This window comes from Scomber japonicus, chromosome 9 (assembly GCF_027409825.1).
Source record: "Scomber japonicus isolate fScoJap1 chromosome 9, fScoJap1.pri, whole genome shotgun sequence".
NCBI lineage: Eukaryota > Metazoa > Chordata > Actinopteri > Scombriformes > Scombridae > Scomber > Scomber japonicus.
Genome location: NC_070586.1, coordinates 22,102,763 through 22,130,474, shown reverse-complemented (window position 1 = coordinate 22,130,474; position 27,712 = coordinate 22,102,763). Strand labels below are relative to the sequence as shown.

Below are 27,712 nucleotides of genomic sequence, written 5' to 3'. Positions count from 1 at the left end.
TGAAGGGATGTAGTTATTCCAAAGATAAGTGATACTGAATATCACTTTGCTTTGAGTGTTAATTACAGACAATAAAAGTTTACAAGCGAGCTTTTGGCCCTTTCCCCTTTTCTTCCACAATCTGACCGAAGAGCCTCGCTGCTTCCTGAGCGCAGCCTCGGTGAATGGTGAGTCCATAACCTCCATGGCCATAGTTGTGTATCACCTGAATGAGAACCATGATGTATCAGAAACTGACGATCAATATTCATATGTAGAGTACGGATCAGCTGTTATGGATTACCTCTAACGAAGTTGCTCCAGACGGTATAGTCTGCCTCTCCAGTCTAACTTTGCTGCGAACAGGCCTGAGACCGGACCAGTCTTCCATTATCCTGGCATGCTGAGGTTAGAGAACAACAAGCCTCAATCTCTCTGAAGCTTGACATTTTTTCTGAAATATTAAAAAAATTGATGCAGAAATAAACTAAAGTATAACGTACTAAACTACCAGTACTAGTATTACATAGCACTTTGAAGAATCTTGATTTGATTTGATTAGAATCAGTAACATATTAATCCAGATGTATCAATTTTATATGACTCAGCCTATATTGTAAATCATTGAGTAACAAAGTCTTTTTATGGCCTCTTAGACAAAAAATCTTTTGATATCTCACCTTGAGGCTAGGCTCCAGCTGGCAAGCCTCTTCCCAGATTTTTTTATGATCAATGGAACTGTTTTGTTCACTCCAGTTTCCTACTTGAAACACCCCACCGACAGTCACATGACGACTCCTGCAGACAATAATTAACAACTCTTGTTTTCAGGCTACAAAAATACTAAAAGAAACACCACTGCAGTGTAAATGGACAACACAGCAGAACCTTTGCAGCCAGTAGTAAACATGACACTAAAAACATAACTGAGCAAAATGATATATAGAGCTGGTGAATTATAAACCTGTATTATCTGTAAAATACATCTAAAAGTAAAGAAGTACTACTAGTCATCACTATAAACACTACAAGATAAGTAGTATGTTCCTGCAGTAATGATCAGTGCATTGTGTCACTGACGTTACCCTGGAATGATGTACGGTGAATTGTAGACCCCTGTATCGAGATCGTGGGTAAGAATCCAGTGCTTTAACCATGGGGCATCCACCTGAAAAACAGGACTAGCAATATTTATTCCCATGCTGCCTTTAAAGTGGGTTATATAAACTGAAAACACCGTTGAACTGTTTCATTCTCACCTTCAATATCTGTCCCCGGCCCGGTTTGAGTTCCGGGTCAGGCTGGAGGTCTCCTGATCTTATTCCAGTGCAGTTTATTATCACGTCTGCCCCAGTTTCTGACAGCTAAACACAGGCAAGCACAATAAGAGATTTTGAACGTCTGTATCTTCCCTAAGTGCATATACAATATTACAATACAATATAAAAATCCCTCACTAACCTCCTTGAAGGATGAAATCTTCCTGTGATAAAATTTCACACCCCTTTTTTGCAACCTGGGGATAGGACAGAATCAGATGGACATTACAAACACCAGAAAACTACTGCTAACAGACAAGCTTATTTTAATTCTATTAAACTTAAGCTTTCTAAACCAGTTTGGATACTGGGTGGGTGAAGCTTTAATCTGGGTATAGGGCTGTTTTTTACACTGTGAGACTTTCTATGTAGATGACTTATAGTGTGTCAGGCTAGAATTAAACAAAAACAATTTCAGACACTAATTGGGTGATTATTTATGTCTGGCAGCTGTCTAAATATGACTTTTTCCCATGTCTACACAATTCATGATGCTAGTTAGCTCTCAATTACTGGCCATTGAAAGCACACTACTTGCAATGCACTATGGGATAACATTCAAACAACACTACAAAAATGAAAACACTTTTGTGATATCTTGTGAGGAAAATTAGGATTTTAAAAGCCAACAAAATTAAAATTTAAATAACACAAGTGTTTTTCCCCCTTCCATCTTTTTATTTGATAATAAATGATGTTACTATGAGGTGATAAAATAGTCAACCCAGGACTCAGGAATGCTGACACAACTAAACTGCCATGCAAGGTCACTTAAAAGAAGTTAATCACTCACCAATCCATCAGCCAAGGTAAATATGTTTTTCCTTCCACCATAAGTGCAGTGTTGAACCACCCATAACTAAAGTGTTGGATAAGAAGAGATATACATGTGTCAGAGTGCAACAGGTGATGACAAAGAATAATTTGATCATTCATATCTTTTTATCTTGTATTATGAATAGCCACTATACTGTTTAGTAAGATCAAAACAGAGAGAAATATGGATAATGCACATGAACTAAACATTTAGGTTAAACAGTAACTTGAAAAAAGCTCAGGAGATGAGCTTTTATCAAGATACATTTTTCATCTATAAACTTTTAGCAAGAACCTACGTGTATCCAGGGAACATCTGCAGCTCTCGCTCTGTGAGCTGTCTGAAACCCAGGACAATGTCTTTAAATGATGGATCCTGCAGTCAAAAACAAGTGACTTAGTAAGATATCGTCTTTTATGTCCTCAACATGTCTGTGTTAGTTAACAGTCAGGATACAGAATCTCAATTAACCCCTGAGTTTTACCCGTAGTGTGGCCTCACTGTTATTGTTTTCTAAGCATTGCTGGTGCCCCATTCTTGTGCAGCTGAACAAAGCTCTACTTTCAGCCAGGCTGAATACTAATAGACTGTATTTATGGTATATAGTCCACTGGTATGTGATGAGTACGTTATCTCAGGGTACACTTTAACTGTCATCCATTTATCTGCATTTTCATTGCACAGTACCTTTGCTCTCAGCTGTAAAAGTCTTCCCAAGCATGGTCAAATCTTATCCTAGAGGTCAAATCAAGTGTGCATGTTCCAAGTGCTTTACTCACCTGTGCTGGTTCAGTGAAGAGGTTGTAGCCAGACTGGAGGAATACTCCCATCTTTATGGACTCTGGTGAACTGAGGCAGCTCAGCAAGTAGTCAAATGTCTCTTTATTCCATTTTCTAAAGGTGCAGAGGAGCAGAAGGCAGCATTAAAATGACAGCCCGTTCTTGTACATAAAGAGGGAGTGAAAGAGGAAACACTTACGTCTCCTGGATGTTGCCCTTGTCATAGAGGTATGGCTGCCAGAAGCCAGCAGCTCCATCACTAGTGGTCAGTGGAGTGAAACGGTCTGCATACACCTCTATAGTCAGTGGGCTGACAACAGAGTGATAATGCTCATATATGCTCTGAGCCGTGGACAGGCCAATGACTCCAGCTCCGATCACTGCCACCCGCATATCTGAATTAACATGAGACACAATACTTTTACATCTGAGACTTACATATGAATGCTTCCTGTATGGAAACAGACTTTTGGAGGACATGATCATCTGGATATATCTATTTTATGTACATTGAATTATATTACACAAGATTGGGTATGATTAGAAATGTATTATTCTATTATTGTATGTATAGCCTATCATAAAACAATGTATTTTTCAATATATTGTATTATTGTTAGTACTGTACTATTATTACAGCACATATTGAATTGAAAAATAATAGAAACACATCCAAATGAATATTACTCAGTGTAGATCACTATCTTACATAGACTGCATTGTTGAGGGAATTCTTCAATAAAACTGGGCACTTCAAGAAAGTTTAGAATATGTAGTGTAGTTTTTAATATGAGTTTAATAACCTATATCAGCATTTCTAAAACGTTTTCACGTCAAGGACACCTTAACTGACAGCTTAGATTTCGGACACCCATTTGATTTTGTCCCAGCGTCAATCACCTGAGAAGATTTTCGCTTTTAGATGTTTTGTGTATGAAACCTATGACCAAAATAGACATACATTCTGTCACTGTGTTACTTATTGAATCACTTATGGACCCCACTTTGAAAACACACTGATCTTCATTATGTAACAGGGTGAGCAACATGTCGGCAAAAGATTAATCAACTTTAGCGGAGCAGCATTTTAAAGCAAACCGTTAGTGTGGAAATTGAAGTGTTGCATTTTAAACGTGCAGATAAAATACTGACATGGTAGCTACAGATTATTACTCAAAACAGCATCAGTATAAGTGTCAGAAAATGTTGATTTACCTCCGGTAGTACACTAGTCCAACACTGCAAGAGTGGCTGAAGTCTGCCTCAGCGTGTGAAGTTGTGAAGTTCAGTGGTGAAGCTGTCACATGGGCGAGGGGCGGAGACACGACGCTGGGCAGCACTGAATCAATCTCTATCTATCTATCTATCTATCTATCTATCTATCTATCTATCTATTTTTTTACTCCATATTCGTAGATATGCAGTTTTTGTAATCTTTATTTTGTTTTTCACATTGAAGTTCTTCTGTGTATAGTAAGCCCATATTTGTGTATGTGTATATACACATATATAATAAATATCTATTATGTTTAATGTCATTTTTTATCCTTATTGTCCACTGTTTTAAGTTATTTTTAACCTTTTCAGCACTTTAGATGACTGCGGTTGTTTAAAATGTTCTACATAAATAAACTTGTAATTTACATGTTTACGTTATAGAGGTAATTCTAAGTGGATTATATAAACTATGACCACTGTTGTGTTTCTCAAGTTTTATTGTAACAAATGCAACACAGCTTGATGCCTCACCAGAGAGCATCAAATTCAAGATATTGTTCCACAGGTATATTTATATTCCTCAAGCACCATGTGCACTAAAAGTTATAAGACTTGCTTCAAGGTAACATTTGTCTTAATGTAATCAGTCTTTTTCTGTTATGAGAAAACATGATTGCTTATTCAAAAATCAGATCACAACTAAAGTGTTTGAAGATATTAATTCCTACAGTGGGTCCAAATTCCTTTAAAATGTAGGCCCTGGTAGCATGTCACAATTCATAACCTTGTAAAATGAGGTACGTTTAACCCTCATCCCACCAACATATTTAACATACAAGGACTACAGACTGGGGTCCCTGAGGACCCTAAGAAGAAAACCTAGTTAGTTAATCCAAATTGCAGCTTTTATCTGAAGTAAGATTCAGATTAATCAATACATGTTTGGTTTGCAGAGGTTGTGAAAATAACTAAACTCATGCTTATTCTACAAAAACAGTCTCAAATAGCCTGGATAAAATTATTATCACCCTTATATTAATAATTTATTTGTAGTGATAGCAGACTACTGTGTTTTAAACTACAAGTGTGCCACTGTGGGCATCACATTGAACATGGAAAACAGAAGGAACACTAGAGAGTGCCTTAAAGACATTAGAAACAAGGTAATAGCTGAGAATGGTCAACATAAAGATTACACGACCATCTCCAAAGAGCTTGATGTTCCTGCAACCACTGCTGCCAACACTGGTTTTGGTAAATCACATCAACCCCACATTTACAGAAGAAAAAATGAAGCCTTCAAAGAAAAGAACACTATACTGTCTCATGTTACAGTGATGTTTTGGGATTGCTTTGCTGCCTCAGGTATTGGGTGCCTTGAATCTGTGCAAGACATAATGAAATCAGAAGAAGCTGTGTCTTAGTCACAGATCATAGGTCTTCCAGCAGGATGATAACCCCAAAAAATACATCAAAATGCACTCAAGAGTGGATGAGATGAACAGACCGGTCTAAAATTGCCCTCTATGAGTCTGATTCCCACTGAACATCCATAGAAAGAGCTGAAAATTGCAGTTAGGAGACAGCATCCATCAAGCCTGAGAGAAGTGGAGCAGTTTGCACAAGACGAGTGGACCAAACTACCAGTGGACAAATGTAGAAACATTATTCAGAGTTACAGAAAGCGTTTGACTGCAGTTATTGCCTATGTGGGCTGGGCTACAATATAATAAGGGAACAAATATTTTTGGCCAAGCCATGTTCATTGATTTTATTGTAGCCTTGTTAAGTAATTAAATCAAAAGCAAACTTCCAGTTATATTCAATGTGAAATAAAGATTGACATACACCATACTTCTGTCAGTTTCAATTTAATAGACTACAGAGAAAATTATTATTTTTTAAAAGGTTGGAAGGGTACCAATATCAGGCACGTCGGTAATTTCACTAGTTTAAAGAGTATTTTGTTAAATTCAAGTATTTTGTAGTGTATATAGTCTTTTTTATAGCTACTGCTTTGACTTTCTTGTGTTTATACCTGAACTGCCTTGTTTACAGGTGGTATGCAATATGTTCCTTGCTTCATTATTGTTGTTGTTGTTATTATCTTATTATGATAAAATAATCTAAAGGAAAGCTCCACTGGGATGGACGGAGCCTTGGAGGCACCACCTCCTGCACAGATAGCGTTGCATGCAGGATATCACCGCTCCTCTCCATCCATCCGTCCATCCATCAGTTGTATGTGTGGTTAGCCCAGCAGCAGCAGCAGCAGCTAGCAGCTCTCCAGGCCACAGCGGCCGGCCGGTGCATCCTCAGCTTCCAGCCATGGCGTTGGTTACTCTGCAGCGGTCCCCGACCCCGAGCGCCGCATCCACCGCCAGCACAGCCACGACGACCGCGGGAGAGGTCAGTTTGATGCCGGGTTAACAGAAATGCTTCTCTGGTGTGGGTGAGGTGGAGAGGATGAGGGAGAGTTGGAAAGATGTAGCCGGTGAACAAGGCCCGTTGATTGAAGCTAAATTAGCAGCGTTAGTGAACGTGTTGTGCTAGGTCGTTAGCCGGCGGTAGCTAGCATCGTCTTCGATACTTCTAATAATAACCAGATATATCGATGGTTAACACATATGCCAGTAGAGCTGTTAAATAGTTTAAAAAGCCTGACATCTGTTAGCTTGGTTGGAGGTGTTAATATAGTAGTATTAATAAAGAAATAACTGTAACGTTAGCAGTAGTTGGCAAGTGTCTTATGAATGATATAAGCTTCAGCTAGCGTTAGCTGTTTATGATGTGACTGGCTGACATTGAAATAAAGGTTTTATTTCTTTATCGTTTTGATCAAACTGTCTGCCCGCACAAAGTCCAAACGACATTAACAACCTGACCTGCAGTCCGCTCATAGTCAAATTCACATTACTTTGGCGTTAAGGATTCAAAATAATAATAATAATAACAATAATAAGAGGTTGTTTTATCGCGGTTGCTATTTTCGCATTAACGGACAACAAACAGGAGATTTCCGTGTCACAGTGTTGTCCTCTTGGTTCATAGGGAGGATGGGGAAGTAGCTATTTCGGTTTAAATAAACACTCAATGTGAAAATGATTTAAGATTCCCCCTTATTTCTTCCTAATACCTCCGTATAACTCCGGAGAGATTGAGCTGTGTAGTTTCTGGACCCACAAAGCAAGAATAAGTGATTGTGTTTGCCTCATTTATAATCATTCAAAATAACTTCCCATTGCTATTTTCAAGTATAGTTATTTTCTTCGTATGCACTGCCGGGTGGGGGCGCTAACTACCAACTGTAGTATACTACAGTAGCTCACCTCATCCTGTCTTGTATGACAACATCAGAGAATACAGGTTTGATAATTAATGTATAATCATCAGTGTTTGAGCAAAAGATGGGTTAATCCAAACAAAGTCAGGCAGTATACATCTTTTTCAATAGACTGAGGTGTTCAAAACCACGCATGTTGTAACAGATGTCCTCATTGCAGATAGATTGCTCCTTTTTAATGACGTGGTTTGTTATTTTGACTGGGTTCCGTCCCTGTACCTCCTGGTCCTGCTGTGTAGTCCTGCAGCCTGACGAGGTCTACGGGTTGCACAGAAAAAGCTGTCAGGAAGCTGCTGCAGCTATGATGTCATCTACTCATGAGGGGCGGGTGGGGTGGTGGAGTACTACAGTAGGAGGTGCAGAGAAAGGGAGCTGAGGTAAACAGGGATGAAATAGGTGCTGAAATGTTGGTAATATATAAGAGTTTTTCTCCTAATACTCAGTTATAGAGAGTTAGTTGAAGTGAAATGAAGTGTGTGTTACTCCCATTGTAGAATAATTGGTTCTTAAATAAAATCCCACGTACACGTTTTCCAACAATAAACATTCATATGCGTATTTCAGTGGCCAGAAATACGATTTCATCATTTACATTCCTTAATTGTTACCCCCGCTTATGTGTTATGTGTAATCCTGTATGTTAAGCATTATCCCAGTCAGAATTTGATATTTATTCCTAAATGAATTACTATACTTTTTGTCAAAGTCAGTCATGAATATCAACACATTGAGTGTTGCAGTGTTATTTTTACTTACCATGCACCATAGCTCACCAGTGTACAACAAAGCAAACAAAATTATGGATTTACCTTAAATTGGTCAAAGAGGACTGGGTGAGTTTTGGTAAATCACAATTTTAGACATGACTCACAGTCTCTCCATTAAAAGCTTCAAGACTAGGAGCTGTATTTTGGTGCAAAAACACAAGACACAGCAACCCTGTTAAAGCAGATGAAACGCAGGTTTGCTGCACTGTGCTCCAAAACTGTTCAATATGGATTTCGTCCTGATGTTACTGAGTGTGGTGGGCTTTAAGCAGGAAAAGATGCAGGACTGTGATCAGCAGAGTAATGGTTAATGTCTGTCTAGTGTGGTATTAATTTTTCCTCTTATCTGTATTGCAGGACTTTGGGAGTGAAGATGAACGGCGAATAAATCAAAGGTAAGTTTACTCAAAGTTTAGCTCAGCACCTCTGTTGCATGGTACATGGCAAAGTAGGTCAAATTTTATGAACAGGTGTTGTTGACAGATTGACTGCATCAGTCTTTGAGTCATTTACTGAAATCTGAAGTGGCGGCAGACTAGCTGGCATCAACGAATGAACAACCGAGTGTCAGTGTAATAAAACTTGCCTGTCTGTCTTGTTGGCATAGTCATCAATTCATAATAGCCAACTGTAAAACTGTGTTATTCTCAGTAGTTTTTCAGGTAATATGTTGACAGGTGTGCCTGTATTTTTATCAGCACTTAGACTGATAAACATGTTCCTGATCCATGTATCATCAGTTGAGTCACTTTGGCATCTCCACAGCTTTTTGTTTTTAGCTTTTCCACAAAGTGCATGTACTGCATGTGTCGACAGAAAGTTGATTATAATGTTGATACTTGGTTGTTGTAGTGACATAAAATAGAAGAGTTCACACAATGAACCTCTCCCACCATGCCAGTTGTGGTACAACGTCATTATTTGACTTGTAGTTGAACTGAGACATTAAAAACCTTGTTTTAACTGCATAAGTGCAACAACAAGTGCAAGATGGCAGGTCTGAAACACACAGACTGTGTGGGTGTCTCCAAGCACACCTGCTATTTTGGTTCATGTATGTGCAGCAGTGCGGCATGCAAAAGGACTGAGTGAATATATCAGATATATTTCAGCAATAATTATAATGTATCTCACCTCATGCATGGTCACATAGTGTAGAAATTGTTACACAATAGCATTTCAAGGATAAAACATGAGCTAAAAAGAAAGTTGGAAAAGAGTCTGTACTGAGCTCTGCTAACTCCTTCATAAAAAGCAGAACTGTTTTAATTAACCGGTCTGATGTGTGCGGGTTATACTGTAGCAGTCTGGTGTAGTTTTAAGGCGATTTAATGAAAGTGAACACAGTGAACGGTCATGAGTGTAACAGCACTGTACTCTAGCAAGGCACTTCTCAGAGACTTATCAATGCTGCCTTCAGATGCTGCAGGATTTTAATGTACTGAAGGAAAAGCTTTTCACTCACATTCATTTACAGATCAGTGCACACTGATTTACTGACTTTCCTGCTTTAATCACATTAAATATGATTTTCTCTGCAGATTTTGGTTGGAGAGTGTTTAATTGAAATGAATCATTCATATTTAAAGCATTTTTAATCTGTTGTTGCAGCATGTCTGCAGGCGTCTGGTTTCAGGCTAACATCTAGGACCAAATTTCAACCAAAATATAACATCTGTTTTTGCACTACTTCATTTGAATGAACCTCCCACCTCCCTGCACCCCCAGTCATTTGAAGACATCACTGATTTTTAAAACATTTTACAGCAGAAAACGATTATTTATCAAAAATAATTAAATGATAGATGACTTTATTCTAAAAATAATTGCAGCACTTCTGTGTATGGTTTTGTTTTCTGTGGATTAGAGATCAGTGCTTTTCATATTGTGACAGAGTGACTTAGTCCTTTTTCTAAAGAATAATTATAATCATCTGTGAGTCCCTGGGGCCATTTCAAAGTAAGAAAAGCCAACTGCAAACCAACCATAATAAGTTTGTTTATTGGAGAGATTTAAGTTTCAGTTCAGATGTGTAATGATGTGTTTATTTGGTAAGAAAAATACATTAATGTTTGTTGAAGCCTCGCTGTCATGATGGTAGTGCAGGTCTGTGTGTGTCATTAATATTGACAGAATACTCTTTAGTAATGTGAACATGCATTCTTGGCATGAATTTGTTATTTGTTTTTTTTTTAATATGCACTAAACTTCATTTTTGGATAATAAGAAGTAAAACACTTCTGACCCCAAAGATGACCAAATGCATTATTCTAGTTTCTATCAGTTATACAACAGTCTATGAAATGCCCCCCAGCTGTGCATGTGTGTCAGAACGATCTATGCGTGATGCAAGTCCTGTCATGCCTCAAGATTGTTTCCATTTCTGAGGGTCTGGTAAGCCACCTTATGCAATTCAATTGCAGGTCAATTCATGTTTCATAATATTATAGTATACTAAGTTATAGAGCTGTGAACGGATATTCTAAATTCAATTATATAATCGAATTGTAAAAAACAAACAGACATTCGATTGTGAAAATTAATATTAAATTGTGGATACACAAGTAGCACCACCGTGGCTGGTTGTCTTGTATGTGTTCTTGTGGGCCGCTGCACTGAATGAGCTGCATGACAGACAAGAGTCACACAACTCCACTTTTTGGGCAGTTAATCATTTTTTAAAGGTGAAATGTGTGTCTCAATGCTATTTTAAATTAAATATTGTGGTGCTGCAGACTTAAGAAAACATCTTTGTTTGGTACAGATCTCTACAAAAATCACACCATAATCATTTTAATATGTTCTTCAATGAAAATGAAATTACTGTAAAAATGATCTTTCCCTCAAATATTGCAAATCATATTAGTATCATTATATCAATATCAGTCAAAATACACAGTTAGATATTTTTTTAAATTCTTCAGACCTAATCACCTCATTGATTGAAATGAAATGTAGGTCAAACTAAGGACAGGTCTACAGTATTTAAATGAATTTATACCATATAGGACATTATTTTTATTTTTCCATGTGTAGGCCTATAGATCTTTTAAAATAAATGTTTATGTTTAAATAAATACACCTATACAAGTAGTTATGTCTCTCCGTGTTTTGGTTTTCCCTCTTATGGACAAAATGCGATATAAAAATAGATATTCAAACAGTTCAAACCTAACCTAGTTCAAAGGAATAATTGAACGCCTTTTTTGGCAGCCCTATTAAGTTGTCTTTTATTTTGACAGTCATATTTCTCTTTAGATCAGGGTGTACTGAACTAGTACACTACTGATAGATCCGTCTATTGATGGACAGCTAAATGGCTGCCAAGTGGGAATATTTGCACTTGATGTTCTTAGCTGACCTTGACAATGATGACAAGCCCAAGAGGTTGACAGAGGCCAAAGTAAACATCATGCAGGTGTTTGAGGCACTGAACCGATGAATGATTTCATCTTACCACCTTGTACTAGGCAGAGCTAGGCAAGAGGCAGAATTGGGCAACGTGTTTTTATGCAGGTAGACATGGAGTGCAGGGCTTAGAATGAAGAGGAGGGATTCAGTACAGATGATGTCATCAGTTACATGCGCAGGCCAACCCCCCCCCCCCCCCCAGAATAAAAAGAACAACAAAAAAAAACACCCGAGGAGGTTTGTTCCTCTCTGTGCCGTTGTTCGCTCTCTACCTCTATCTGTGTCAGTGAGAAAATGCCAGCATTATGCAACTAACCGCCCCAAGAGGAGCCTTTTTTTCCCCTCAATGTACCGGTGTGTGCAAAACACTCCAAGACCATGGAGCCACGCAGCCTTGTTGTATTGAGTCCTCCTGTGTGTAATCCTGCACCTCTTCCACATACCGGCACCTGGCTATTCAGAGCAGTGGCTTATAGGACATCTGGTCTTATTTGGCCCTGTCCAGGTCCATCTGGCTCCTGCTGCAACAACAAACTATACCTTAATACTGTGACATGCCATCAACTCTGCTTGCTGCTGCTAAAGCTTGGCCTCATCATGTGTGGAGATCGTACCTCAGTCCAACCTAGTCCCTTCACTTCTAGATGCACCTGACATGTAGATCCGTCCAAGTTGCCATCTGGACCATGACTGAGCCCACATCAGCTTATGGAGTATGTGTTACAAACATTGTCCTATTGTCGGGAAAGAATAGGAGGGCTGTCTTGTTATGCGCAGAGCTATTGTAAATGTCTGTCAGCAAATCCTTCCAGATTAGTAGAGTTGGGCCACTTCATTGTGTGTGTGTGTGTGCGGGGGGAGTTTGCATGCTCAGTGTGAGAAGGAAAGTGAGAAAGAAGGTTATAGCCTACATTATTTTAGCCCCAAACAGAGACTAGTCTTCAGGCTCAGTTTCAACAGATCTTTTAGGTTGGAACTTCATAAGTTGTTTTCATTACACCAGGTCTATATTTTTTTTCTGCTTCTACAAAAAGCAAGTAACTATTTTTGCAGATCAAAGGCATACTTGTTCTTCCTCAACCATTGCACCATCAAATAATCTTAACACATTGTGGGCTTTTTTGCGGTGTATGTGAGTGACAGCCAACGCTGGCCACTTGAAGGAGAGAGACAAGATAATCCCTCCCTTATAAGCCCGGGTATAATGAGATTTGGGAGTTTTGGGAGATTGCCAGTTCTCACTGCCCTTTCCATCCATGCTTGGCCCATGTGTTAAGCTCTCTGGACGCACTACCTTGGATTCTGTTGACCCAAAAGGTGGCATGCACATCAGGACATCCCATTTGGAAGTTTTGGCACAATGCCTTTGTCTGGCTTTTTTTTCCCCCCTCTAGTTGAACAAGTGGCTGCACTTCTCCCAGCGCTCTCAGTGAACGGATTTGTGTTGGACAGAACAGCACAGTCCTGAAGGTGGACTTGTTTCGCACTGGATGAGTGGAAGACTGTTGGTAATTTTTCACTGAGTCAGACCTGATGAAATAGGAAAGTACAGAATCGCAGAGTCCATGCTCAAGGAAGGGGAAATCCATCTCCTCTGAGTTGTACCAGATTCGTCGCCCTCTGCAAACTTCTGGATATTTGCTCACGTCCGTTGTTCTTCCCGACAACAAACACAAGAATGACATTTACTCTTTATGTCTTTTTTACGGAGTAACTTCTACTGTTGGAGAGTGTTAGAGGGAGTGGAGGCTGCGGTACGTCCCTCCAGGCAGGAGTCTGACTCGCACACCGACACTCAGAAGAGAGAGGAGGAAACTGAGGGAGTGGCATTCAAACAGATGGCACCTCTCCACTGAGCAGCACAGATGAGTGTAGACTGACAGTGTAGTCAGTCTGTCACTCAAAAGCAGAGAGTCCTGAAACCACCGATGTCTTTCTATTGCACTTTGCTCGCTCACTGTTTCTGGAGGCTGATGAAGAGGAGGTAGTTCGTGTTGGAGAGGCCTGGGTTCGCTTCTTTCAACAGGATGCATCTGGTTGTAGAACCCATTCAGGAGGCTGTGATGAAGATGCTACCTTATTTTGTGGAGAACGCCATGTTGACCCAGAGTGAGATAAACCGCATGTGAGTTCTTCACTGATGATGTTTAAGAACAATACTCAAAACTTTACCACAATGTGGTCCATGCAGTTGGCACTATGATAATGTGATTTTAAATATGATTCAAGTTTTAGTTCATTAGTTCAGTGTTTGTGTGAATGATTGGCGGGTCACTTCATGATTTCAGCTGATTTGCACTTCTATCAAAAAACCAATCATTCACTGCTGTTCAAAGGAACATAAATCACTGTAATAGCTGTATTTCTTGTACTCTTCATCTGCAGTAAATGGCCTGACGTATTGGCGTTCAGTGTCTTTTACAGTGAATGGGGTATAGGTGCTGTAGGTTGTAATCATGTGGAATCATTGAAGCTATCCACCAAGCTTTTCTGTCATAGTCTTTGTTTGCTTTGATACCAGATGTATTTTTAGTTCTAGTGTTTGTGGAGAGGCTGATAGCAGGGTGCCTCAGGGCAAGAGACAGTAGAGCTGAGGCTGTTTAATTAGGATGTCTGAGTAGGGCCTGTGAAACACTGGGTCGGTTTTTGATTTACACACATCCTCAGGTTTCACTAGTCTGCAATTTTAAAGTTTTTCGGGAAGTTATCGGGTGCCACAGTTCTGCTGACTTTAAGTTGGGAAGAATGAGCAGCAGGGATTTGTTCACAGTATTGGACAGTAATGGAGCTGTGGCCCTCTTTTTGCTCTTGTGATTGCCTCATATTATCCATCATTCCCTGACAGTACACCCTCCTGACAGCCTCGTAAATCTCAAACACTGAACAGACTGAAACTAAAATCCACCAAAGTGAGACAAAAGCGCTTGCTGAGAAGTGTCCACCCCCATGCTTTGTCACTGTGGAACTTTTTTCTGTGGCGCTGGGGGTGGAGGGAATTTATTGTGAGGTGCACAAAACGATGTCCATTGTTCCCAGAAAATCATCTGTTTGGCCCAGGCCTGCTCTTCTGTACGTGGGTTTTGATAGTCTAATCAAAGAGAGCTGATTGAGCGTTTTTTAGAGCTTGTCAGGGTTATTGTAGTTAGTGACGCTGGCTGTACATAAAAATGTGATGCAGAAATTTGTAGTCATTAATGTCAGTTTAGATGATCACTTTTTAACATATTTAATCACAAAATAATATCAGCCTGATAAAGGTGTTGCTGTTTTACGTTGAGAGTTTATGGTAAGTGCAACAATTATGTAGCTGTGTTTAGAGACAGGTCTGTCTTAAGTGTGGATTGTAGATCTTGTTCCTGTCACCTGTCAGCTCTATACTTTGCTAATGATGTCTTGAAATGCCAGACTGCACACATAGTATGTGTGCATGTGTTCCACCCTGCTGCCAGGTAGATTCAGGATGTATGAATGTGCTCACTTTGTGTTTCACTGACACAGAATAATTGAATTCAGCCTGGAGGAAACACCTCAGTGCCTCTTTATGGCAGTTCCTTGCTTATGTCATCTGTTGACAGCTCCAAAGTCTAACCTGAGAAAGTCAGGTTTGTTTGTTTTTTACAGGCAGGTGTGAACTGTTATTGTGATTGCTGCTTTTCAGTCATGTGAATGTTTGTACCTGCAGTTGAGTCACTTATTTAGGGCTGTGTTGCATTAGACCAAGCCAGCAGAGAGCTGATAAGTCAAATCTGCGTGCAGCCCATGCAGCAGAAAAAAGACAGATAAGCATTCAGGATCAAAGCTTGATTCATGGCTGCTAGAGACCTGAGGTCTGTCTCTGTAACGTGGCAGCTGGGCTTTTCCACTCAGCTGTTGTGGTAATTCAGCGGCAGCAGACAACCATGATTTATGCTCATCTCGCTTCCTGCCTCTGCTGAACTGAACCGACCTGTTAAAGCTGAATACTTGGGCTTAGCTGCTGCTCTGCTGAGTGGCGTCTGATGTATAGCGTCTTACTTGTCAGTGATTATAACTCATGTCTCCCGTTTGTTTTGCAGCCTGAGTGAGAGCTTCTTCATGGTGAAGGGTGCTGCTCTCTTCCTGCAGCAGGGGAGCAGTCACCAGGGCCAGAAAGCACATCCTCACCACAAACATGCAGGTGAGACCCACAAGGCCACAACACTCACAAAGCTCAACAGCAGTTCACCTGATTATCTACGTCTGTCCAAACTGTTGTTTTGATCTCATCAATCTGCTCGACAGACCGCCAGACAGTTATTAAGTCCAGGTTATGTTGCACGTTCGTCTGATGAGTTAATGTTCTTCAGCAGATGTTTGTGAGGAGTGACGAAGGCTGCCTCATTGATAAGCATGTTCCAGACCTATAGCTTAGACAGATTAGAGCTTAAATCCAGCGTATGGTAGCACTGTGGGCAAAACTTCTGTTGACGGTTAAAAGACGGCCTCATTGTGTTATTACCGTATCTTGAGTTGCTTCCATTTTTCTTATGATGCTACATTTACTCAGTTATGGGTACAGAAGGTAAATGTGACTATGCTCAGTTCACCTGCATTACATTTTGTTCATTTGATGATTTTTACTGAAGAAAGACAGCATTAATGAGACATGATAAAAACTTAAATTAGCTTAATTTGTAATTGAGTTTGATGGTAAAACATTTTTTTGGCAGCATGTAAATTAACTGCACTGGAACAGGACGACATTGATCCTACACTACAGTTACAGAGGACAGTGCTGCTGACTTTAGTTTGAACTCTGAGTGTATTTATTAGTGCTTGACTGCAGTGGTCCAAAGGAAGCTGATGATTACAAAGACTTTTGCTTCCCTACACACCGACTTTACCCCGATGACTTAACTGTATAGAAAATGTATAGATTTGGAGACGCTCCGCTTTTATTGTATTGTTTCAAATCTGAGGTCTCACAACAATTCGGCATGAGCGATGAACTGGCCAGTGTCTTTAATCAAAGGCTGTTTTTAAAATGTGGCTTTCAAAAACATTGAAAGCCACGATTAATAGCTTAGCTTTAAAGACACTAGGCGGACCTGGCCTGATGGGAAATCAGTGCCAGCCAACAGCCAAAACCGTGCCAAACCATTTGGCAAGTTGTGGCTGTGTCCACTCTACCAGTCACTTTGTCAGGTAGCCCACATATTTGCTGGTCCTGCTTTGTTCTCCAAAACGTTTGGCTGTAGAAATAGCTGTGTGATTTCCCAGTAACCATGGCCTTCTGGGAAAAAAAGAGATAGTGTTGTGACTTATGTACAGTGCTCAATAAAGGTATTAAAGCTAAAAGTAGCCGCTGCACACAAAATCAAATATCTTTTGTTTGTCAAGTTTTTGTAGAGAGAAAAAAAAGCATATTAAATAATTAATAAAATACAAAAAAAAACTTCTAATTGTGGAGAAACAGTGAATGCTCACTTTAAGAGACTAGAGTTTTATAGGGCGCAGAAGTAGAGCGAGTGGTGTCAGTCGAGGTTCTCGGTTGAACTGGTTTGAACCTTTCACATCATCATGGACACATGATACATAATTGTCTGTAGATGTATTTATGTTTCTGTGTAAGACTCTAGTTGGTTGCAGCTGTTATGATTTAGAACAGATGCCAACTTGGCGTCCACAGAGCAAGTGAACTAAGGCCATGAACTCGCTCGTCTTTTAAAACAGTTTGTCCATCAAAACCAGGTTTATACCAAATGTTCACAGCCTGCTGATAGGCCACAGTGTTCATCAGATTGTGTCAAAAGAACAATTCATAAGTAACTAATGCATTTTACAGCATTGTAGGAAATGTGTTGTAAGTCTTCAGCTGTATCAGTACAGCTGTTTTACCATAATTAAGCTGAATCTTTCAATGTTTTTATTTTTATCTTGAAGGACAATTTAGTCAATATGAGTTCTGATTTTATGACATTTTCAGCACTTTTGTGATAATCTATATATGCATTTACATACATCAGTTCAAGATAATTTTACCCAGTTTGACAAACGTCTGGCGCTCTTGTGAATTCAATTTAGTCAGAATCATGATTTCTTCCTCAAGCTAATTTTAGTCTGCAGTTGTTAACACCAGAGCTTCAAAAGGATTTGTTTACTGTTAATCAGGATTTTAAAAAAAATATATATTATTATCATTTGAGCGAAGAGAAATTTAGTCACACTTTACAAAGAGGACTGTGCGTGACCAGGCAGAGAGTCGAGGACTTTCTGTTTCATGCCTGTAATTAAAAGCAGTTAGTATGACATGATGTGTCGACCTGTTGCGACATGTCACAAATGCGCTCTCCATCAACAGCTGCCTCACGTTGCTGTTGGTCCTGCTGATCTCCACACCCTGTTTTATTTTCAAGCTTCATTGACATATCTCAGCTCAGACCTGCACAACAAGTGCTCAGGGATGTAAGAAAGACAAAGACAAGCTCTTGAATTGTGGTTTTATAAGAATAATAATAACAATGATAATAAGTGTACTTGTGCAAAATCAGTCCTCTTCTCTTCAATCACATGTCTATTTAAGCTTTTGTGTTCAACACTAGGGAGCACTGTTATTTCACAGACTGGAGTAATGCCTTTCAGTATATGAGCTCATTGTGTCCCAGCATGCATTATTTTTCTCAATAATGTTCTCGCTCAATGTTTAAAACAGACTTAATCATCTTCAGAACCTCTCTTTCAAGTCAAACTCTATCAATTGAATGTCGATGTACATTTATAATCAACCACCGCTCATCAATGATCAATATTCTTTGTGATCTTCCTCAACAGGCGACTTACCTCAACACCTGCAGGTGATGATAAACATCCTTCGTTCGGAGGACAGAATCAAACTGGTGAGACAGTAGAAGTACATGCATACATCAAAACATGCACACGCACACTCCAGTAACTTAACAACCTGGCATGGAAAACCCACCAGAATGCATTTTATTGTGTACTTAAGATGCTTATTTGCCCACTGCAATTATTAGCTCATGAGAGCAGGCTTGAACACACTCAGGAGAGCATTACCAAATGTTTCCATGGTGTGTGTCTGTGTTAGTGCAAAGCAGTTATTTCATTTTATGTTTACCGCCTCGGTTCTCCCACGTCCTGAGGGCTCCGGTACCCTATTACTTCAAGTTTGAAATTCAGTTTCCTTTGCACATCCAGCTGTGACTCTTTGTTGGACACAGGAGGGTCAATGTGTTCGAGTGCCCATTTCATTGTCTCTATAGTATTTGCTGTGGTGTACAATCATAGTTTTATACTTCAGTAAGGGGGCGTTGATAAGAACAAACCTGTCCTACTAGATTTATTTGGATAAACAATGTTTCAGTCCACAAGTTTGAATTTTAAAGCTGATACTAATACTAAAATTGTTAATCTTATATGTAACATACTTTAATTTGTATGCCAAAAGTGACACAATCTCAGAGAAACTCCTTAAATATCACAGTAATTAAATGTAATCCGGCTCTGCAGCACTTACATAGCTACTACCACCGAAGCAGGAAACAAGATCTCTTACTCTGGATGTGAGTAAACAGGAAATATAACTTTGTATTAAACGTAATCTGTCCGTCCCTGTGCAGGCGGTGAGGCTGGAGAGTGCATGGTCAGATCGTGTGCGGTACATGGTGGTGTTGTACACCAGTGGGCGACAGGACACAGAGGAGAACATCCTACTGGGAATCGACTTCACCAACAAAGACTGGTAGGAATATTACAGCTGTTTGTGGGGTTTTATGATCACTGCTTGGTAGATAGACATAAACAAAAGGTTAGGAGCCATTTATAATTTATTATAAATATCCAATAACTTTTTGTTATAAGGTGACATTTGTCTACATGTATGAATGCAAACAACGCCTCAAATATGGACTAGAGCTGCTCTACACACAATGAACAGCACAAAGATTGTTGTGTACAGTCAGATGGTTACTTTGAGTTTTATTTCCACTGATGAGCTTTGTTTTATTATAGCGTTGTCAGCTTTGAACTAAATTATGATCCTTTGTGTGCACAAAAAAATCACATCTATTACTTTTGTAAAACTGCTTAAGACATAATACTGTTCCTACAAACAATTATTTTAGATGTAATTCTATTATTTCTTGGTTTGCTCATTTGCCTGGTTTTAAATTTTCATTCTCCTCTGCCAGCAAAAGCTGTTCGATCGGCATGGTGCTACCTCTGTGGAGTGACACAAAAATCCATCTGGATGGAGATGGGTGAGTTTCTTCTGTCAGTGTGACCCCTGTTTGTAAGGACAGAGAAGACATCTGATGCATTTAATCCAGTAATAATTATCTACCTTTTACCCACACTGTGCCTACACATGACTCTACAGATGAACATAACGCATATGCATAGAGCTACATGATGCTCCATTTCAGGGAATGACCGTCTGTTTTGTTTGCTCCTCAGGGGCTTTACAGTGAACACAGCAGGTCGGACTCATGTCTTCAAACCTGTGTCAGTGCAGGCTATGTGGTGAGTTATAAACAGCCTCTGGAGCCATAGTGGCTATCTACAGTTTCATGACACAGCACAATAAATCCCCTGATTGCATGTGATGAACATATGTGGCACTCAGCTGCAAAGAGGCAGGTTGATGCTGTACTGCTCCATTTTGCCACCTGCTGGTATTGAAGGGCACACGCAGAGCACTGCTTAGAGCTTTTAATAGATTTTAAACAGCACAGTCATTGTATTTTTATTAATGTACTTCCTTCAGTCATCTATAACTCTGACCTGTCTTTTTCCTAACCACCACAATCTAGGTCAGCTATCCAGGTGCTGCACAAGGCATGTGAGGTGTCACGCAGGTACAACTACTTCCCTGGAGGTATGGCTCTCACCTGGATGGGCTACTATGAGAGCTGCATTGCTTCAGATCAGAGCTGCATCAATGAGTGGAACGCCATGAAGGATTTGGAGACAACACGGCCGGACTCGCCCACTATGTTTGTTGACAAGTCAGTGAACAGACACTCAAATCTGATTTTTAATGTAAAGACTATACTAATCACTTCCAACCTTATGGTTGAAGGTGTGTGATGTCACAAACAGCTGTTATTTTGTGAATGTTGTCCACATGTCAAAAATTTAAGACTTCATCTCTGGCAGGCCTTCAGAAAGAGAGAGGACAGAGTGCCTTATTAAAGCCAAACTCAGAAGCATCATGACGTGCCAGGATCTTGAGAATGTCACCTGCAAACAGGTAAATCTGATGCACAATGAATTAAGCTTCTGTTTTGTGTTTTTCTTGTGGTGTACTTTTATTTGCTCAAAATACAATAAGCAAACACATCTGTGCACATTTTCAGTGGCTGCATTTACAATTTCTGATGCTTTTGATTTAATGCCAGAACTGTTCTTTTTTTTTTTTAGATCCGTACAGAGTTGGAACAACACATGAACTGCAACCTGAAAGAGTACAAAGAGTACATCGACAATGAGATGCTGCTGATCCTGGGCCAGATGGATAAAGCCACTCTCATCTTTGACCACGTCTACCTGGTGGGACAATCATACCATCTCTTACATGCACCAAAACATCTGTTACGTCTGTTGTTTCCTGTGAACAACTTAGATAGGACGATGTCCTCTCCGTTCCCTCCCAAAAGAAGACTGGTGTTTGAATAATCTTCCTTATGGAATAACTGTCAACAGTCTGACAGAGATTTAAAAACAAACTCTAAACTGTATTTTCCCTCATTTGTTTTTAGGGTTCTGAGTGGAATGCATCTAACTTGGAGGAGCTGCAAGAGTCAGGGTAATTTTTTTTTATATTGCGGAGGAGCAACGATAACCACACGCAAAACATATTTTCATTGTGATTTGAGCAAGAAAGAATGTTGTTGATGAATTAACATTATCTTTCCTCCCCAGGGTGAGCTATATCCTCAACGTTACCCGGGAGATAGACAACTTCTTTCCAGGCACATTCAGTTATCACAACATACGCGTCTACGATGAAGAGGCCACTGACCTGCTGGCTCACTGGAATGACACGTACAACTTCATTGTTAAAGCAAAGTGAGTCCTGAGTGGAACAGAAAACATATGGCGCATGTAGTTATCAGATTATAAAAACAATTCATCCTCTCGGGACACTCGACCGTGATTGTGAAATGTCAAATTATAAAAATCTCATTTCACACATTTATAAAGGATTTGAAGGTTAAAGTTCGACAGACAAAAGAAGTCATTGGAGGGTTGATCCAAAATATTACTTTTCAGCACATTTTCGATTAAATTTCTATAACTGTACTATCGGGTGTTCCAATATTTTTTTCACTCTTCATTCAGTCTTTGATTTGGTAACTTCAATAATAATTTAAATTTAATACTACTAATAATTTTTAGCCTTTATAAATTCCAACGTGAAACTTAAAGAAAAATAGTCTAGGTCAAGAAATAGTTTGTCACCAGTTTATTAAAATTAGCCTGTTTCCACTGCAGGAACTGTTTTAGGATCTTAGGAACTTCTGCGTTTTGACTGACTAAGTTGAGTTGCTGTTTTAGTTGTCCCCCCTGCCAGAGTTCCTGGTGCCACAGAAGTTTCCAATTGACTGGACTTTTTGGGATGTTTTTTGCAGGACTGAACATTGCTGATCAAATACAAAACTGGTGACTGTTACAGCTTACAATTATAAAACACTGGAATCCACAAGGATCAGAACAAGGGATACAAAGTTATGGTATCAGATTCCTGGTATCAGAACTAGTATAAAAAGAGCCAAAAATACAGAGAGACAGTGTGTGCAAATGAGCTTAAAGCACAAGTGAATTATATTGAGAAGTGATCAAGAGAGCTAACGACCGAAAAAGTGAGAGAGGAAGTTGCAATGAGCAAAGTGAGAAAAACAACTCTCAATTTGCTGATTTTGTTCATTGCAGTTCTGTTCTAAAATGGAAATAAATTACCATGAAACGCTGTTCTGTTTTTTTCTGGCACTCTGGAGTTTTCAGTCTCCATTTCCACCTCTGTATTTTTGTTTGCATCAATTCATTATATCCATCAACACTAAATACAAAGAACAATACAAAAAATCAGCGTTGTTGTTACTGTGAGTTTCTCTGATGGCAAAGTCGTTTTGTAATCAGTTTTCAGACCAATTTGTCTAATCTTCCCAGTTTTTCAGATGTGGTGAAAAGGCAAACAGGAATGAGCAAAAGAGACTAGAGTTAAGTTCCTGTGGCTGTGGCATAGTTTCTGGACTTAAGTGGATGAAAAGTGCCATATATATACATAATTAAATAATAATAATTATTATTATTGTATAATTCTCCCCCACAGAAAGAACCACTCCAAGTGTCTAGTTCACTGCAAGATGGGCGTTAGTCGGTCTGCATCCACTGTTATTGCTTACGCAATGAAGGAGTTCGGCTGGTCACTAGAGAAGGCGTACAACTTTGTCAAGCAAAAGAGGAGCATCACACGACCTAACCCAGCTTTCATGAGACAGCTTGCAGAGTACGAGGGAATCCTAGATGCAAGGTATAGTCCCTCGCTTGATGTGTTGGCACAGTTTAATTTACTGCCTGTCTTTTCTCAATCAATGTGTTATTTACCTCTTTCTCTCCGTCTGCATTTGTATATTCACAGTAAACAGCGTCACAACAAGCTGTGGCATCCAGATGCAGACTGTGAGATGGCAGAGGGGCAGCAGGGGTTGGCACAGTGTTGTGGGGGAGAGGAGGGAGGCCACCTGACCCCAGAGCCGGGGATGTCTCCCTGCTGTGAGGAGGCACTGTCTGATAAAGGTGCAGCATGCCCTTCCCCATGCAGAACTGTTTCACTGGAGATCGATCCTGCCTACAACAACTATTATTTCCGCCGGCTCTCTGACTCAGCACTGGACAGTGAGCCCTCGACACCTGTGCGTGGCCCTCCTCTCCTCGGCATGGAAAAGGTCTTCATAGAAATCGAGGATGTGGAGCGCGACGCCCTGCTGGACGATGAAGCATTTGATGGGCGAGAAGGTCTGCCATTGCCCCCGTTTGGGCCTTCAGCAGAGGGTACCGCTGCCCAGACTAGCAGTCGTGGCCCGGAACCCCTGGAGGAGCTCCGTCTGCGGCTGGAGTTTAGCACAGTGGAGGAAGAGGATGAGGAAGAAGTGCAAAAGGAGGAGGCAGAGATGGAGGTGCTCATGCAGCCAGATGACGGAGGGGGTGGGGAAGGAGGCGGAGGAGAGGAAACTCAAGATGTGGAGGTAGAAGGTGATACGGAGGGTAACGGGATGGACCTGGCAACCCTCAATGAAAATTCCAACAACAACAACCATTTGAGCACACCAGTTAATCTCTTTGTGAGTTTGAGTTACATTATAAACTTTAATCAATACTGTATTAGTTTATGTGAAATATGATCAAATTTCAGAATCAAACTGTTAAACTTTATGAATCTAGTGTATGGAAATGATCACTCTTCCTCTGACATTTCTTTTTCTTTTTTCTGGTTATTTAGGAAAAAGCTTCATCGATCCCTCCTCTACTCTTTTTGGATTCTAAGTCCAAGCAGAAAGAAGTCTCTCCAACTCTGGCTTCAAAGTTTTGCCTTAACTCCAGCCCTGTTGAAGTCCCAGCTGCTTCAATCCCACCACCCCATACCTCTGCTGACAGCCTCCAGCCTTCAGTGGGACTCCTGCACCCCTGTGGCCCTCTGTGTGACTGTGCCAACTGTACTGCCTCCCCTCCCAGAGCTGTAATCGAGAGAGAGGGGCAGCCAGGAGACTCACTGCACCCAGCGGATGCAAAGGACAGTGGTGATTTGTTAGAGGTAAACACAGAGAGTGAGAAAAGGCAATCTGCAGCCTCTTCAGAGGCTCTCCCTGAGCTGATGAGAATGGATTTGGAGGAAGAGACGCCTGGGATGGCCTGCTTTGGCCAACAACAGGAGACCCTTTTGCAGTTGCGGACGTCTGGTCTGGTGCGCCGACGTGCCGAGAGACTTGAGAAACTTTCAGGTTTGTCTCAGGAGAGCTTGCACTCTCTGAAACCTTTGCACGAATGCCACATGTCCAAGATCAGCCCCTTTCATACCGAGGAGGATGAAGAGTTCTCTGGCTTTACGGGGGAGTTCACGAAATCTTCTACACCATGCCAAGTTCGGTTAGAGCCACTGGTGGTGCCACTGACCAATGAAGCCTTGTTGGGGGTGGTGGGGTCTGGGTTGCTCACACCCACCTCCTCGCCTCATGGCTCCACTTTGACACGCAGCTCCAGCAGTGACAGTCTGCGCAGCGTGAGGGGGAAACCTGGCCTCGTCCGTCAGAGGGCGCAGGAGATTGAGACCCGCATGCGTCTGGCAGGCCTAACCGTGTCCTCAAGGCTCAAGCGGTCCAACTCACTGGCTAAATTGGGCAGCCTCAATTTCTCCTCTGAAGACCTGTGCTCGGCCTGCTCCTCAGACGCAGGAACACTACTACTCCTTTCGCTGTCCCCAGAGCCAGACCATGGCCTAGAGTGGGAGTCCTCCAGCACCTCTGCTCAGCCCCGGCTCTGCAAGGACCTGCACACTCCAGAGAGAGCACTACCTGGTGAGCCAAGAAGCTGACACGTCAAGTGGAGGTTATATGCACTCCACCCACCCCCTCAACTCTCACCCTGTGGAGCTGTGGAGGGATGTACAGAAGGAGGAGGAGAGAGTTGAGTCTACAGAAACAAATAAAATAAAATAAAAAACTGAACAATGCCAACTGTCGTTACAAGGAGAGTACACTCCTTAGCCACATTGTTTCTCAAACTGCTGTTCACAGTGATGAAAGTCATATTGCTGTATCTGACAAGTGTGTAAAGCCATCAGTTCACCTCTAACTTGGTTTGATTCATGGACAAACAAGTGCCTTACGTATGAGACCAGAGGCACAGAGCTGTGTGTTAGACTGCAGGATGAGACGGTACAAAAAGCTTGATAACCTTTAACTTCACAGCTATTTAGTACCTGACATGTACCAAATGATGGTATGGTATCCATTGGCACTTAGATTATTTTAACCTGTCTGGTACAAAGTGGTAGCCTGCGTTGATGAACTTGGGTCACTCAATGGAGCTTGACCGAAAGCAAAGTGTTAATAAATGTAGAGTTGTTTACCGCACAGTTTATGTTTTAGATGCTAGAGGGTTGTAAAATTAATTGTTACCTCATGTTGCATTCATAGAGCTCCTTCTCAGATGAACACCGAGCTAGAGTTTAATTCAATTCATTCGCTGACAATGGGACAAACTGAGGAAATCAGTTTTTGAACTCATTTTAATCCAGAGGTGTATGTCAAGGAATTAATATGTAACTGTATGAGAGTCTGAGTGAGTGAATGAGATGAAAGTGAAAAGAGAAGGTGGTGACTTTGTTTTGCCAGAGGCATGCTCACTGTTTCCAACAAACAGAACAGAAACATTTCTGAGTTTGTTGTTCCTTTGCACTGCTTTTTTATTGTGTGAATACTGGTACACAACAAGCTATCTTCCAAAATAACATTAGAGTAATGTTATTGACCTCATAATTCCCCACAATGATCCTGGGAGTGCAGAGTGAGGAGTCACGCTGCATGGCTTGAAATCATAATGCAAACGCCTGGTGTGACAGGAACTGAGGATTTACAGCAGTCAAATCATACGATGTATATGTGAGGTTTTTTCCCCACATACAGAGCTCACTGAACATTTTTGACAAGATACAAACTCAATAAAAAGATTTGACATCCAAACCTTCCTTACTTTAAATTAGCTCATCCTTGAAGGTTGCCAACATTTAAACTCATTTCTGCTTCTCGAAATGTGAAAAGACCAAAGTTCTTTGACTGTCTCAACTAATTGGAAACACCATTGAAGCTGTACAAAACATGTGAATCATAATGTCAATCATGTTCGTATTTAAATGCTGTCACATCTTTTTTGCACCTTTTTGGGAGAAACGGACGAGACTCAGTGGAGTCATTGAGGCTCATAGCTGTTAAGCTTTTATGCTCATATCATCAATGAGTTTTAAAGCTGCGATCACAATAGGTTACAGTTTTGTAACCATTTTCTTTTTATATTTAAGTATGCAGTAACTTTTGTACTGTACATTGCTGTAGTTTGAATGCATATTGCACTTTTTATGTTGGTCAAATTATTGTACTGTATGTGTTAATTATGGAAATAAACATTTCTTTTACATGATATACTGTGAATCTTGTTTCTTTATGACTTTTTCTGAACAGTTTGCTGCTTCCTGCTTGATTCTGGGAAATGGAGTTGGGATACACAATGTATCATCCACCCAGCGTGCTACAGATGCTTTTGAGATCTGTGTGAATGGGGAAACTATCATATACATAACTAAATATCTTCACAGTGACTTGACTTGTGCTGGTTTGTGTGTACCCTGAAATTACATCATCATGCCCCCATCTGTATGCTTTGGCAGGAGAGCAGTTTTCTAACAGCCAGGTTATATAACATTTGGCTTCCCGTCCTTGTTTGCATGACATCAATGAATTACTTAAGTTACATGCTCTTGTATATGACTGTGCGTGTCTGTATTATGAATGGCAGGCCTGTGTAGTGTGCAGCATGTGGTGAGGCACTGAAGCAGCAAGGATGTGTATGAATTGACAGCAGAATAGAACATTTTAGCATCTGGGTTTTGTTTTTTGTTTTTGTGAATGTACTGTACATGAAACTTGAGACTAGAGTTTCCAGAAATGCGAAATGGAAAAAATGAAGCGCAAGTAGCAAAACTTTTTAATTATATGACAGAGGGATCGAACAACAAACTCACTATACACATCCTGAGCATGCCGACAAACCTGTTTAACCTGTTTTGAATTAATAATGATTTCAAATTAGAGGCTGTCGGCTGTCGTCTAGACGAGAAGCAGAGTGACCTGTATCTGAAACACAAAAACAAACAGCTGCCTGTCTGTCAACACAGCAACCCTCGGCCTACAGTCACTGGGTGTGGGCCGGCCCCTCTTCCCCTTCTTCTGCCGGTGAATTCTTGGCTGCCATACCTCCACTTTTGTTTTATTATCTGAGTATGTATCCTGTTTTGGACTGGTTACTATAGACACCAAAAGAAACAAAA

General features: G+C 40.5%; 2 protein-coding genes across 3 annotated transcripts; one reads left to right on the top strand and one right to left on the bottom strand.

The window, feature by feature from the left end:
* Nucleotides 1-72: 72 nt before the first annotated feature.
* Nucleotides 73-4,158, bottom strand: LOC128364378 (D-amino-acid oxidase-like). The gene is made up of 11 exons (XM_053324910.1): nt 4,111-4,158; nt 3,095-3,290; nt 2,895-3,009; nt 2,414-2,490; nt 2,092-2,157; nt 1,441-1,495; nt 1,239-1,343; nt 1,065-1,147; nt 660-777; nt 284-382; nt 73-205 (listed from the first exon to the last, which is right to left on the bottom strand). Exons 2-11 carry the CDS (start codon nt 3,286-3,288, stop codon nt 80-82), a joined length of 1,038 nt encoding a protein of 345 aa, XP_053180885.1. The 5' UTR covers nt 3,289-3,290; nt 4,111-4,158; the 3' UTR covers nt 73-79.
* A 2,090-nt stretch (nt 4,159-6,248) lies between these two features.
* ssh1a (slingshot protein phosphatase 1a) lies at nt 6,249-25,509 on the top strand. 2 transcript variants are annotated; one of them, XM_053324983.1, is made up of 15 exons: nt 6,249-6,522; nt 8,581-8,618; nt 15,690-15,790; nt 18,424-18,488; nt 19,230-19,351; nt 19,800-19,868; nt 20,065-20,130; nt 20,421-20,615; nt 20,767-20,860; nt 21,031-21,159; nt 21,369-21,415; nt 21,532-21,678; nt 22,943-23,143; nt 23,252-23,942; nt 24,113-25,509. In XM_053324983.1, the coding sequence occupies exons 1-15, from the start codon at nt 6,307-6,309 to the stop codon at nt 25,199-25,201; spliced, it is 3,270 nt and encodes a 1,089-aa protein (XP_053180958.1). In that variant the 5' UTR covers nt 6,249-6,306; the 3' UTR covers nt 25,202-25,509. The 2 variants fall into 2 exon arrangements, with proteins under 2 accessions (XP_053180958.1, XP_053180957.1); XM_053324982.1 differs by having other exon boundaries at nt 23,252-23,954.
* The last annotated feature ends 2,203 nt before the right edge of the window (nt 25,510-27,712 follow it).